General features: G+C 33.1%; 1 protein-coding gene across 1 annotated transcript in view; it reads right to left on the bottom strand.

Moving 5' to 3' along the window:
* LRRIQ1 (leucine rich repeats and IQ motif containing 1) overlaps positions 1–15,950 on the bottom strand; it is a gene marked incomplete at its 3' end in the record, with an annotated part of 181,737 nt that overhangs the window by 100,602 nt on the left and 65,185 nt on the right. The window contains exons 14-16 of the mRNA XM_081060280.1: positions 13,546–13,725; positions 11,217–11,663; positions 5,848–6,061 (exon numbers count right to left, since the gene is read on the bottom strand). Of these exons, the coding sequence (XP_080916406.1) occupies positions 5,848–6,061; positions 11,217–11,663; positions 13,546–13,725 (841 nt within the window). The remainder of the gene's footprint in view (positions 1–5,847; positions 6,062–11,216; positions 11,664–13,545; positions 13,726–15,950) is intronic.

Below are 15,950 nucleotides of genomic sequence, written 5' to 3'. Positions count from 1 at the left end.
CAAATATATAAGTTATATAAATATGTATTTAAATATATGTATATGTGGTTTCTAATACTTAAAAAGTCAAAGTATAAGTCATAAAATTCATTATAAAAAAAATTAACTATAGCCGGAGAAATTCAGGTAGAAGTTACAGCAATATAAGCTAGACTGAATATACCTTGTTTGGATTTGACTTCGGAACGGTGCACGTGCTTAAGATTATTGTAAAACAAATAAATGTGAAAAAATTCATGAGAAAAATATAAAACTATATTTCATGCTGTGGGCATAACCACGTTGAAGTCATTTAAAATGACTTTAAAATAGACTTACTTGACTACATCCCTAAATCTATTGATCCCTAGTGAAATATACTCCAAAGAGAAATTTAACTATAAAAAATGCCTTACATATGTTTTCAGTAATCATGTTAGTAATAATGTTGATATTGTTAATCAGAAAAAAATATATATATATATATATATTTATATATATATATTTTTTTCTCAATATATATATATTGAGAAGTGGAAAATACAGACAATGGACAGACTATATATGACAACCTCTGCAGCAAACAGACTAGGAAGCCAAACCACAACCTCTGCAACTATTAGCCAAGAATTGTCAAGACTTGGTCAACGACTGCCAGCTTTCCTATTTTTTCTCCCTACTTCTTCTAACTTGGGACCAACCATATTTAGATGTAGCTAAATATGCTGCCCAAACCAATCATATCAGATGCCCCAGTTCTAGTGGCCTGCCCCCATCTTCCCCAGGCCGACAACCTCCAATGAGAGCATGCCTAAGGCCTCTCTCTCTCTTTCTTCCCCACTATAACAATTTCCCACTCCCTTTACTTCCCTCGAGTCTGTACCAATGACAAGTGATGGCAGCTGATTGCTTTGCTACAACACACCTTGAATAAATAGCCTGTTTTTCTCATTTGTGTTTCCCTTGTTTATTTCCAGTATGTATGTGCGTACACACACTCACACACACACACACACACACACACACACACACACACACACACACACACCCCATGGGAGTGGGCGAGGAAAAGAGCATTTGTGTTAATGTCATTAGGAACCAGGACTTTCTATAGAAGAAATGCAAATATAAAATCAAATAAGTAAAAATGCTATAGTCCTAAATTTAATTTTAAAATATCCGTATGAATCCATATATTTTTTTCTTAAAAGTATGTGTTTTTAAGATCAGTATATTGAAAAAATTTAAAAACAATGACCTCACTAGTAGCAATAAGCAGTCCTAAAAATCCTAAAGCACTCCTACAACCCAGACTGGAGTATTTAAATATTATTTCCACTAAAGGAACCAAGGATATTTGCAGCAATGACTGAATTCTGGCCTGAGGCAGAATGTATGCAAAACGAACCTGGAACATGATGTCACATTAAAAAGAAAAGGAACTTTCAAAGACTACTGAATTGTGTTTTAAAAGCTAACTTGAATAGACTACCATTGGCTAAACAAAGGACAATGTGAGTACCAATAAAAATTATAACTGCAATGGAATTAGATATATCATACATTTTAAAAATGTTTGTGTACATTATGACAGAACACATTATGGTGATCTCAGGAAGCTGCTAGCAAAACTCACTGATCTAAAAATTGGTAAATAAAGGGAGAGCATCAAGCATTTGACCTGCCTTTTATAAACTGTACCTCAGTTTAACTAAGTAGTTGATTAGACAAAGTTTCTCTTTATAGACATATATTAGTTAACAAATGAATAAAAAAATATAGAGTATGAACATTTTGCAAATCATTAAAAAAGAACTGATCTAGGCAGTGATTATCAATGGTCACTAATAGTCCTAAAAGAGAGGCAACCAGACACTTTGTACCTCCTCACTGCTATATACCAATGCCTATGAAGTATTCTCAATGAAAAAAACAAACCCAAATCACATCAAATGTTAGATCTTACTGTCAGTTTACAGAAAACAAGAGAATAAGAAACATATTAAATGATGTAATAAAGATGCATTTGTCAAAATTCAGAGAACATAGACCTTTACAGGACAAAAGACCTGGTTTCCTCAATGAATAAATTGTGAAGAGGGGAGAAGGGATTATCATATGCTTAAAGACTTAAGTAACAAATAAACTCATGGCAAAGTGATGACCCTGTTTGTATTTTGATGAAGAAAAATCTGTCAACAAACATTTATGAACCAGTAGAGAAATGTGAATATTAATTCAATATTTGGTGATTTTGAAAAATAATTGTCGGTTTTTAGGTTGGTAATGTACTGCAGTTATACTTAAAACAATAGATCTTATAGAAGTTATACTGATTTATTTACAAAGAGAATGATATCTGGGATTTGTTTCAAATAATCTAGTAAGGAGAAGGGAGAAGTGTGTTGGTTATAGAAGAGTTGATGACAGAAGATATCAACATTAGGTACAGACCCAGGAAAAAGTGGGTAGAGAGGGAATTCTTTAATCCAGGCCTTCAGTGACAAAGATTTATTCCCTGAAGCTCACAGTGGATCCAGCTCAACTCATCAGTGATAGAAATTCAGCAAAGCTCTAGATTATAATCCATAGTGTGTATTTTTCTGGTATGATACTTACAGTTATCTCCCTCAATTATGTGCATCAGGAATTCAAGTTGCAGTCATCTCTATTCCGTGGATGAGAAATGATGGTAATATACATGTGTGACAAGTGATGTTCAGATTCTTCTTCTAACTTATTTATTTCTGTCAAGGCTTCAAGTTTCCTCCCGGTAATCCATCTATGATTAATTCATCTTTCACATGTTCAAATCAATTCCCTGGCCAGACAACTATATCTGGATTCGACACATCTCATATCTTTTTCTTCTCCAACTACCATCAACTCCCATCCTAGAGCATACCATACACTAATTCTGTGTTACAATCTTTCGTACATCTCTGACAACATTCCTCCTATGTTTCCTTATATTCTAGTACTTATGGTAGTCTACTTGCACTACAGCTTCTTATTATTCCAGTAATATGAAATCCTATGTTCTTTTTCTTCCACGGTCATCTATACCTGAAATTCCATTACCTCCCACATTTACATTGAACACTATCTACTTCTCAAAGTGTATCTGACATCCTTCATATTAGTTAGGGTAAGCTAAGTGCTCTAACAAAAAATATCCAAAAATGTAGAATAACTCAGGAACAATAGTTTATTTCTTGACAACCTAACAAACATTGAGAGGATAGACAAGATCATGGTGGAGGAGGGTGTTCACATAAAATGATTCAGGTACCCAGGCTCTGCAGACTGCAGTTCCAACAGACAACTTTCATGGAGGCCTCACAGGCTGTCTGTATTTCAGCCAGCCAGAAAGGGAAAAGGATACGGAGAAATGTCAGTGGGAAGTTTTAGGGCCAAATATGGAAGTTATGCACATATATTTCAGTCATGTTCTATTGACTGGAACTCAGAAAAGGGGCCATAGTAAAGTGCTAAAGTGCGAGGAAAGCTGGCTGCATGCTAGGAAGAAGAGAAGAGGGTAAGTTTTAGTGAGCAGAGAGCAGTCTTCACCACGTCATTCATGAAATCTCCATGCTCAAAAGCCTAGGATGTTTCTGACCAACGTCACCCTGATAAATGTAATAAATAAATTTGAAAAATTCTGAAACATAACCAAAAATAAAGGAAAGCCTAGGCAGTTTCTTCTATATCATGCTCTGCTCCCCAGGATGGTTGGGCAGCCTAGTATTCATGTTTTAAGATGAAAGGTTTTAAAAACTAGATGATTGTACTCAGGAGAAGAGAAAAGGAATTTGACCTGACTTCTATGACTTTAAGTACGATGATTACCACAAAATAGACTCGTTTTCTAAGTTGCAAAGAAAAGCTAAGTTATGCTTACTTTTCTTACAGAAATAAGCTCAAAATGTTCAAAAGAACATTCCACAGAGATGTCCCTCACTGAACTAGCTTGTCTTATAAAGCAATGTATTTCTCTTTATTGAACAAAATGAAGCAAAAGTTGAATATCTATTTACTGTCAATGCTAAAAAAAAATGTATTGCTCATCAGCTGATGATAAGAGAGAGTTTGGACTGCATGACACATTCATTGTTCATGCAGCAGAATCATATTTTGAGATAGAACCTGAGGTTTCTTTCTTTTCCTCAGAGTTACCTTGAACCCACTACCCTCCCCCAGCTCCCACCACCATTCATGTATTTGTAACAGTTTGGACTAGGCTTTGCCTTAGGAGTACAGTCCGGAGAAATCAAGTCCACTGAAATACTGAATATACTCATTAGAACCAAGCAAAGATAATTCTCTTGAAAACTATCACTTTAACAGCCAAAGTCAGCAACTTCATTTTAAAGCTATTCTTCCAGTTGCTTATACCAACACCTTGGATACATCCCAGAGCCCTCCTTACTTCTCATATACCACTTCCTCATGAATTGATAATATAAGCTCTGCCTTCAAAGTATATATGCATACCCTCAAAATAAATTAACATAGATCCTGGAATGTAATTTTCTTATCACTTCTACTCTGACACTCTTGCCCATGCTGCCACTATCTCTTGTTTGGAGTTCTGCAATGGCCTTCTAATTGATTTTGTTGCTTCCATTCTTGCCTTCCTACAGTATAATCACGGCATAAAGTAAACTCGATCACGTGAGTCTACTGCTCAGATTCCTATAATATCTCCCCATGTCATTCAGACTAAAAGCCCAAATCATTATAATGACGTATGATTTATAAGTATCACTGTTTTCCCCTTCATCACTCTCCAGTCTCACTAGCTTCTTGCTGCTCTTTAAACACTGCAGTATGCTCCTACATCAGTGCCTTTGAATCTGATATTCCTCTGCCTGGAATAAACTTTCTCCAGATACCCAATGGCTTCATCTTTCACTGCCTTCAATGTCATCTTCGCTGGTCTCCCATATCCATCCTATCTAATGTGATAAACTTTCCCTTGATACTCCCTATCCCACTTCTCCTGATTTACATTATATTTTTCCCTTAGTACTATATCACTATCTAGCATAGTTATTTATTAACTGTGCATCTTAACAGAAGGTAAGCTAGTGAAATTTTTGTGCCAAAAAATAATTTCTGAATGAGTGAATAAAGGGAAGGCCCAATTTGGTGTTTAGTTAATAGGATTCAGTTCAGGTGTAGTAGCATGAATTTCTATAGACCTTATTTTATGTATTTATTTAGTTCATATCTGCCTCTTCTACCAGGATGTAAACCCCATGAGGGCTGAAATCTTGTATTTTTTATGCATAGTTATGTTTCCTGAGCCTAGAACAGTGCTTGACAAATAGTTGGTTCTAAAAAATATTTGCTGAGTAAAGAAATAAAGGAAGAATATGATCAGGTTGAACTTCATTCTGAAATCTGGTCTTGGTGAGGTTGAATCAAGTCTACGCATATTCACTATTTGCTTTCTTAATTTTTAAGTTAAATGTGTATTTGAAGGATTTTAACAATTATTTTAGTATATTTTAAAACATGCATCTAAAAACGATTGTATAGATTAGGCCAAATGAAGCTTGCTTTGGCTAATCAAATGTTAGCATATGTGACAATTGATACATGTGAGCAGAGGCTTTAAATATGATTGTGTGGTTTAGCTTGGCCCTCAGGCATGAGAATAGTATTTCCAAATTATAGACTACTGCTTCAGCCTAGACACTAAGCAGAGACACAGAAGACCTGCAGCAAACCTACAGCTTACATGTCACACGAATAAGAAATAAATCCATTATTTGTAAAACACTAAGATTTGGGGTTGTCTGCTGTACAGAATAACCAAGTGAAAGGTGGCTAATACTATTTCACCAAAAGATTAAAAGTAACCTGAATAAGAATAGCAGCCTTTTCCCTTTGTTCTTGGATAGTCTCAGTATTTTCTCTTTTTTCTTTCTTTAAAATAGTTTGATTCCTGATGGAGGAATTTGGACGGGATCCCATGGGTCCTGTTGCAGCAGTATGTCGCTTTGTAGAGAAATGAAGCTGTCTGCGCACAATGTAACCACGCCAGTGTGCTTGGATTATCGTAGCTGCCATACTACTAAGAGGAGAAAAGAAAACATTTTTAGTACCTACAAATACACAGTTGAAGATAAGAGGTCTTCATAAGCTATACCTGTAAACATGGACTGCATGAAGTATTATTTAAAAATAAGACTGCATCTTTTGTTGAACTACAGTCATAGAAGTAAAGATAGTATGAAAGACAGAAATGGGCCAGTCACTTAGAGAGGGATCTAAGTACAAGGGTATTTGTTTGTTTCTTTTAAGGAAGGAGATATTTAGATTTTGAATGATACTGAGGATGTTGATCCAGTGGTGATTCAGAAGAGAGGGGATAAATATATAGGAGCCAATGTGGAGTTGGCAAGAGAGGATGGGATCCTGTTCACAATGGAGAGATGAGATTTGGAGAGGAAGGGCCAATCCATCCGGTCTTTACCAGCTTCACTTTCCTCCCTGTCTGCGGACAAATACTTAAATCACACAATAAAATTTTGCCAGCTTACATGTGTATTTGCCAATTTCTGGCACTGAAACAATCCATGCCGTGATTTTTCCACATCCCCCTTGGATGCGCAATAACATTAGCAAAACTTGAATAGCAATGTACCTTGATTGTACGTGGGTTCTCAGTGTGCTTAATTATTTAACTCTTCCTAATTGGATGTCTTGTCCTTTTCCACACAGATCATTGCAGAAATATTATCAAGGTATAGAGTATAGTCAAAATGCTAATTATTCTGTCTTAATCTCTGTCTTAATCTTCTGATTCCCCAGTTTAGTTTAAAAGTCATATGAAGAAGCTTTTCTTGCTTAGTATCCTTCTCCAGTGCTCCCTTGAAACAGTTTTCCATAATTTTATAATTGCCACAGCCAATGATACTTTATCCTTCTTTGTACTAGTGAGTTTAAAGCAAAGTGGAGTTAAGTGATAAACTCTGCCAGATATGACTGATTTTTTCTCATAGTTATGTATTTATGGAAAATTAGAAAGGAATGATGTGACTATTTTCTCGGATTTTACATTATTATTATTATCATTAATATTATTATTACTATTGTTATCATTATCACCATCAGCAGCAGCAGTAGCATTTTACCTAAAGCCTGTAGAAGCCTTCAATCTATTTTGCTATGAATAGAAAATTGAAGTTAATGGATAAAACTTCTGGCTTAAGATAAATTACATGTACTTCTAATACTCAGAAAAAAATAATCACTGTTAAAGAGAAAACACAGGGCCAAAATGGTATCACTCCTGCTAAAAAAAAACACGATGATACTAAACCTAGATTTCATACCTGATCTAACTGCAGTTTCAGCCTCTCCCAGAAACATAATCTTACCCAACCAGTCTGGATTTTCTGATCAAGCACCAGACCAGTAAGGTAATTTGTCATACGGGCTCTCTCCATCCCCCAGAGAAAGAGGCAGTCTTTATGATAAAACAAACCAACAAACAAACAACAACAACAATAACAACAAAACACTTCAGTTCTCTTCCCCTGAAGAAAAAATGTCCTGACCCCAAATAATCCTTTCTTTCTTTTGTTACTAGCTCCCTTATCTTACCCTTTTTCTTATAAAAACCTTCTATTTTTTGTATAACCCCTTCTAGCTGCTAGATGGGAATGCTACCTGATTCATGAATCTTTTAATAATAAAGCCAATTAGACCACAAATTTACTTGGTTGAATTTTGCTTTTTAACATCACATTCCATCAAATCATTTCCTCTCTCCAGGGTGAACCGAACTTTGTAAATTTTGCTATGGGTATAATTCACATTCAGTCATTCAACCATCAATTCACTCCTTCATCTTCTGAACAAAAATGAGTTAGAAAATTTTAAAACACTATAATAGGTGCTTTGGGTGACAAAGAAAAGAATCTGAAAACATACTTGCAATGCATAACTGATAAAGAATGAGACACTTTAAAGAAAACACATTTAACCTGAGACAGCATCATACATTTCTCTACAGATACATACACGTTTCACTGATTGTAATTATGAATTTCTTCTAAAACTGACCAGTCATTGAATACTTGAATTCCTCAGTCCAATATCATTAAAGTTTTCCAAAGGTGGGGGAAAGGGTGGTGGGGACAAGGTTGATTAGGAATATATTCTTCAGTGATTAGGAATATATTCTAACACAAAGATTGTTTTCACTATATTCAAAGCAGTAAAAGCTAACTTTGGGGCTTCTTTAATTTAGGATGCTCTTCATATTGAGAAAAAACAACTCCTATTATTACTATTACCATCATCATCATCATCATCATCATCATCATCATCATCATCATCATTATCATCATCAATTTTTTTAGCCAAAATAATAATAAAAATGTTCTTAGCATAAGAAACATACATAAATCACTTAGAAAATTCTACACACCTGACAGAGATTCTTCCTGAATCATTGAATGGCAAAGTTCATTCAGTAAGTGGGTACACATTTGATTTTCCCTTTATTCTTTAGGTCTTCGGTTTGTCTATATGTTCAGTTCTCCATCCTTCCTTATTATCATCATTTGGCTATTTTTTTAACCATGGATTAAGAATGTCTAAATATTGTAAATGTGAAATTTCTTTTTTTATTTTTTAGGTATTTGAGAGTGGCATTTTATTTTCAATTGGTTTTGTTTAATATTTTTATTATAAAAGGTATGCTTCCACATTGTAAAATTCAGCTTTAAAATGATAAAAGTGAAATATCTTTCCACATTTCCATTTTCCAGAGCTAACTTTTAACAGTTGAGCAGTTGAAGGTCCTCAAATTTTTCTCTATATATGTGTGATAGTTTGCATATCTATTCATCTATCTATCTATCTATCTATCTATCTATCTATCTATCTATCTATCTATCTATCTATCGTCTACCTATCTACCTAGCTATCATTAGCATAAATGGGGTCATGCTACTTTTGGGTTCTAGAACTTTCTTTTTTACATAATTTCTTGAGGCCATTTCTCACTCTGTCTACCTCATTCTCTTTAAAGGTGCATTAATTATTTGACTACATTACATATTTTACCCAGTCTCTGAAGATGCACATTTTGATTGTTTCCCATTTTGCTATTATAAAAATGATTTTAATAAACAGCAAATACATTGGTATATATCTACACATGTAAGTTTGTATTTTACTATTGGGGTGACATTGGTTAATAAAATTATATAAGTTTCAAGTGTACAACCCTATTATACATCATCTGTATATTACATGTTTAGAGTTAGTGGGATTCAGGACATGTATGGGGGTGCAAAAAATAATTTCCCTCCCACTTCTAATTCTTTTAGCTAAGCTAATAATCAAATTTAACAGAGACAGATTAATGGGAGAAAGTGTGCAAGTTTACTATGGATGTGTATTCGGCAGTGATACAAGATACGAGATCCAAAGAGGCATTGGATACTTGAGGTTTATACGCCATTCTGGGGCTACAGAGAAGGTGGGGAGTCATGGTTTGGGACTTCAAAGGCAATTCACATGGAGATGAAAAGCAAATGTTTAGTAAATAAAGGGTTGCTAGGTCATATTTAACAAAGGGACACAGAATAGACTTTAAATAAATGGGCCTTGTTAGGTTCCTCTCTATTACACATTAGTTTATATCAAACTGTAATGATCTGTGATGATATCCCCTTTCCTGGAGCAGGTTCTTCACCTGAATTCCTTTAGTCAGGTAAAGGGGGAGAGTCAACGGTTTCTTCCAAGTATTTTGTTACCTAACTATCTGCTTAAAATCAATATCCCACATGGCATTTTGGGGTGGTAAAACTTTGGTCCTTCTCACATACTACCCCCAAATTTGGTACCCTGGCATACTGAATATTTTAATCTGAAGGAATCTGAGAAAAGGCTTGTGCAGTAAGGATTTTCTCACCTTTTGGAGAAGTGAGTCATAAGCCTTCCACGTAAGAGGTGCTCTCTCTTTTCCACAGAGGAAAAGTATTCTTATCCAAAGGTGAAGGACAACAGGAATATGAATGAAGAAGACTTGCTAAATTTCCCGTAGTTTACTATTCTTAGCTAATATCCTTTGTCATATCATATATTTCCAACACCTTCCACTCTTCATCAAACCTAAATATGCTCAGGTTTAACTCTTTCTTTTGGTTTTCATTTTTCTATGCAGCCTCCCATATCACATAAAATTCATATTAAATAAATTTGTTAGGGTTTCTGTCATTAATCTATCTTTTGTTACAGAGGTCCCAGCAAAGAATTTTGAAGGGCAGAAGAAAAAAAATATTTTTCCTCCCTATAGAGCAAAAGCAATCAATTAAATAAGTTGGTAAAATATAAATCAGGATGTTAATAAACTTTTCAGTAAAATTAAAAGGAAAATTGCATTAGGAAATATATGTAAGTTTCAGTATATTAAACATTTTAATATAGCTCCCAGAAAAGAAATTACCATTTACATTGACAACTGAAAGAATGAAAATTGGGAAAAGCAAGATTATCTACTGTGATATCCTGCATGCTGCCTTGCTCAGCACTTGTTCTAGAAACTGAATTTGACCCTTTTAAATATTGTTGGCTTTACAATGAGGCCAAAGTAAAAACAGGAAAAGTTGACAGGCCATAGTAAAAAACAATCTTTGCTTGTTAAAAAAAAGAAAAAAAAAATTAAAGCCACCATTTCCTTTTTAAAAGTGTTTAACAGTTGGAAGGGGGTGTATGTGACTAATCTTGAAGAATATTGTCCCAAATCACAAAGTTGTATATCAAAGAAAGTTATAGCACATGCATTCATACTTGCATAGATGCTCATTAAATGTTTACTAGATCAATAAGCAGATAAACAGCACTTGAAAAGGTGTATTTTAAAAGATTATTTAGAAAGTATTTTAATATTATTTTGAGAATAACAGTGTTTTATTTCTCCTTAAAATTCATTTTAATTATTTAGAGATTAGAAGGAAGAAAAATAATTTTACATTGACTCGTTTTAAATAAATACTAGTCAATTAATCAGAACCTGTCAAAATTTATATATACTATACTATACTATAATTAATAATCTGTGCACATCATAAAAACATAATTAAGATAATTAATATGAAATATAATGATTTAAATCATTTACCAGGTTATTATTTAGTAACACTGACTTAATATTATCTATAAAAAATAAAACATACACAACTGTAAAATAAAAATGATATGAATCTTACATTTTTTCACAATGTTCAATATTTGGGTGATTTCTCAGCAGAGAACTTGTCATTACTGTTTCCTCAAATGTGATTCTTTTGGTGGGGATACTTCTTGCCCTACTGTCTTCTCTTTTCTTGTCTGTTTTTTCCTGATTTATTTCTTCCATATCTTCATACAAGGAGGAGTTGGTTAATGGAGAATGACTAGAACCAGAGTCCATGCTTTTTTCAGAAATATTTGGTGAGTTCAGTTTATGTTCATTTGCACAAGAATGGAGAACTCCATACTGCAGTATGATATCACTGTCTGTAGGAGCCAAATGATTTTGCTGGGCTTTTGATTCATCTGTCTTGGCAAAACTTATATCCCCGTGTTCATGTGCATATCGGTATTCATTACTCAGTGTCATCAATTTCTTAAAATAATGACAGAGATTTTCTGCAGCATCCAAGGTGAATATATTTCTGAGAAAATAATAAGAATATTTAATAATAAGAAACATATCATCAAATAAAACCTGTATAAGCTTTGAAATGTTCCCTGTGTGGTTTGACATGAATGCTAAACTTTATTACTACATTCATTAAAAACCTATTTCAGGTTATTTAGACAAAAAGTTGACCTGATTTCTAACAAAATTCGAAAATACTTGTTTAGTTAATTTAGATTTGTCAATCCAGACAAAATGTCTGGAAATTTCAGAACCATTTTTATTGTTGGTATTTTTGGTACAAATGAATGAGAAAAATCCATGCTTTTATTACCATAAACATGAGACATCATGGCTGCCTAAATTTGGAGAAGTTATTTATGAAATAAAGTTAAAAGTACTTTCTACATTGACACTTGCCATGCAAAATATTTGTATTGGACTTTTAAACAGAGAACTTATATTATGGGAAAGTTTTTATTCCCATTTTTCTCTGGAAAAAAAAAACATTGCAAAGAAAATTGAAATACTTTGACATAAATGGTTGTGATTCTCTTGAACAATTGTTGTATTTTTATCTTATTGAGGTTATAGCTTGTGTAATTAATCAAACTGTTCACTAGATTTATGGCTCTCAATAGCAAATGTAAAGGACTTCACACTTGCATGAACATTATTCTTGGCTACATTTTCTTTACCTTCCTTTATTTCTGTTTTATTATTTTGTTAATTTTACTGACTTTCAATATATACATTCTGACTATATTTAATATATAGCCCAAGCTGCCTTAAGTTTTTCTCCTGAAACAATGCAGGATATAAATAAACATAAAACTTTTATCTGTATCGTACAAAATGAAAATTATATTTCCTAAGATGTAGAAATAATTAGACAGTCCTTATGTTCACAAAGGTATTATTAGATGTTAGCAGACTCCTCCAATATACTTTTGATAGTTCGTACTTCATTAATTTTGTTGGCTAATAATGCAGAGAGGTTCAATTCAATATTGGGATAGCAAATGTTTATGGCTAGCTGTTAAATTTACCACTGTTTATGCTTAAACATATAAATATATTCTATTTTCCATTTTTGATGCTAAAATTTCAATGATAATAAATTGTCCAATGGAATTGAAAAACCTAAATTTAATCTAAATTTAATTTAATCATTTAATCTAGTAATTAAGCTTAGTCATTTGGAAGCACATATTATTGTTCCAGTTATAATGGAGTGTCATCATAAGTGAAATACGAATCCTTTTTCATTTTTATCTTCTGGAGCAATGCAAATTAGAAAATACAGTTACAGAAGGATCAATTGCAATTCATTCATACTAGTTCATTCAGAATTTGGGATGGGGAATGGAAAGTTCTCTCTGATATTTTATTAGGACTATAATCTCAGCTTCTGTCCTCTGAATATGTACATGTGTTGACTGCTTTATATTACCATATAAATATATGTGTAACACACCTTATATATAATACACATTGCAGGTATTAAAAAATTTACCTTGCCCCATGTAACTGTTTATTTATCTAATTCTCTCTTATGTTAATCTGTGAATTCTTTGAGGGTATAATTAGCTAATTGTGTGCCTTGTTCACAATTGTTGAATAAATTTATGACTGACTAATTGAATGACTGAATGAATGTTTACATATTGTCTTGTAGCTATCCTCATACTTCATTTTCTCTATGATTTTAGTTTTGAAATTATGTTCAAAATACATGTTAATAGCATTCCAACAATAAAAAAAATGAGACTTTTTTAAAGGAAGAATATCCCTAAAACACACTGTTCTAATAAAAAGAAAATACAATTGTGTTAATCACAATATATTTTAATCATAAATACAAATTGCATTATATTTTTTCATTATGGCAAGGGAAAGATAACAAACAGTCTTACCCATTTCCAGTAACGTAGTTTTCAACTAGTAATTTGAATTCTCTAATCTGGGACTGACAAAGTATCCGGAATCGTTCCAATTCTAGTTCATAGTGTTCTTCAGTGTGGCTTTTTGAAAAAGAGTTTAGCATTTCACCATTGAGGATTCTTAGAGCAGGTAACGTTTTAAGCAGAGAATGCCTATTGAAAGCATGAAAGAGAAAACCTTGAAAAAGGAGTGTAGATCTATAATAACAATATGCCTATTAAATAAGTACAGAGTGTATTTCAGAAATAGTTATTGATTTTTTAGAGAAAATTATACTGCTAAATTTGTCTTAAAATTTTATGGTATCATCTCATGTACAAAACGAGTTTTAGCATTCTTAACATATATTTAACTGTTTTCTTCAAAAACATAAATGGGAAATTCAAATAGTTGGAAACTTGGGCAGGGAGTAAATAAAAGGCTACATTATAAAAATAATAATATCAGATATACTTTAAAAATATAATTGAAAGAGTTTGACTAAAAGTTACCGTTTATTTGAGAAATAAAGGTGAATTCTGATTGTATCTCTTGGTAAAATATAATGAGAGTAGGGCTAAAACAAGAAGGGTAAGGATTCCCCTGGTTCTCATGGTTTGCGAAATTGAAAATTATGTTATCTCTCCTTGAAATTGCTAAGAATTTTAATAATAAAATTTTTAAAGTTATGAGCAAAAGTCAGTATCAACTTAAAAGAATAATGCTGTGAAAACCCAGGTCAGACAGCAAGAATTTTCCACCAAACTTAGCCATTTCGAAGTACTCTCCAAGCATTTCCCAAGGAGAGTGCTGGCCTCTTTTCACAAGGTTACTACTATTGATGGTTGCAGGGCCAAAATGGGCATCTTGAGTGAGTAAAATTCTTTAGTTAAAAACTCACACTTCCTTTGAGCAAAACTACAAAACTGACAAAATATATGAAAGAAAACTATATAAATGAAAAGATGTCCCATGAAGATATTTTCATATATAAGAAGATTCAATATTGTCCATAGTCAGTTGTTTGCAAGTTGATCTATATATTCAACACAATCCCAATCAAAATACCAGCAAGAAGAGGGCAAAGGGAGTAAATATATGGTGATGAAAGGAGATTTGATTCTGGGTGGTGAACACACACTGAAATATATAGATTACATATTATAGCATTGTACACTTGAAACCTGTATAATTTTAGCAACCAATGTCACCCCAATAAACTTAATACAATTTTTTTAAAAAAGAAAATACCAGCAAGATATTTTGTGGGTATCAACAAACTTCTAAAGTTTATATGGAGAGGCAAAACACCCAGAATATCTAACTCCATATTGAAGGAGAACAAAGTTAGTGAACTACCATTATCTGACTTCAAGATTTACTATCAAGCTACAGTAATCAAGACAGTGTAGTAGTATTGGAAAAAGAATAGACAAATGGATCAATGGAACAAAAGGAGAGAGCCCAGAAATAGAGCCACATAAATACAGTTAACTAATATTTGACTAAGAAGCAACTGCATGCAATGGAGAAAAGATAAATGGTGCTAGAACAACTGGATAGCCACATTAAAAAAAAAAAAATCTACACTAAAATCCTTCATTCTTCATGAAAATTAACACAGTAGTGATCACAGACCTAAAAATAAAATGTAAAACTCTGAGACTCCCAGAAGATAACATAGGAAAAATCTAGATGACCTTGGGTATGGTAATGACTTTTTAGGAACTGCAAATTAAAACCGCAATGAAATACCACTGCCTACTATTAAAATGGCCAAAATGAAAAACACTCATAACACTAAATACTTGTGTGGATGTGGAGAAACAGGAATTCTCATTACGTGCTGGTGAAAATGCAAATGGTACTACAACTTTGGAAGGAAGTTTGGTGGTTTCTTACAAAACTAAACATACTTTTACCATTTGATTCAGCAATCAGGCTCCTTAGTATGTACCCAAATGAACTGAAAACTTATGTCCACATAGTTGTTTATAGCAGCTTTATTTGTATTTGCCAAAGCTAGAAAGCAACCAAGAGTCCCTTCCATAGGTGAATGGATAAACTGTGGTGTATCATATAATGAAACATTATTTAGCTCTAAAAAGAAATGAGCTATCAGGCTATGAACAGACATGAGCGAACCTTAGGTATATATTACCAAGTGAAAAAAGGCAATCTAAAATGCCTATATGCTCTTATGATTCCAAATATGTTACATCTGGAAAAAGCAAAACTAAGCAGACAAAAAAGATTAGTGATTGCCAGGGATTAAGATGAGGAATGAATAGGTGAAGCACAGAGGATTTTAAGGGCAGTGAAACTATTCCGTGTAATATTCATGGTGGATATATGTCATTATACATTTGTCAAACGCAGAACACAGAACACCGAGGGA

Source organism: Rhinolophus hipposideros (genome assembly GCF_964194185.1).
Source record: "Rhinolophus hipposideros genome assembly, chromosome: 9".
NCBI classification, from domain to species: domain Eukaryota; kingdom Metazoa; phylum Chordata; class Mammalia; order Chiroptera; family Rhinolophidae; genus Rhinolophus; species Rhinolophus hipposideros.
Note: the sequence above shows the minus strand (reverse complement) of the source record. Positions and strands in the feature narration are given on the sequence as shown.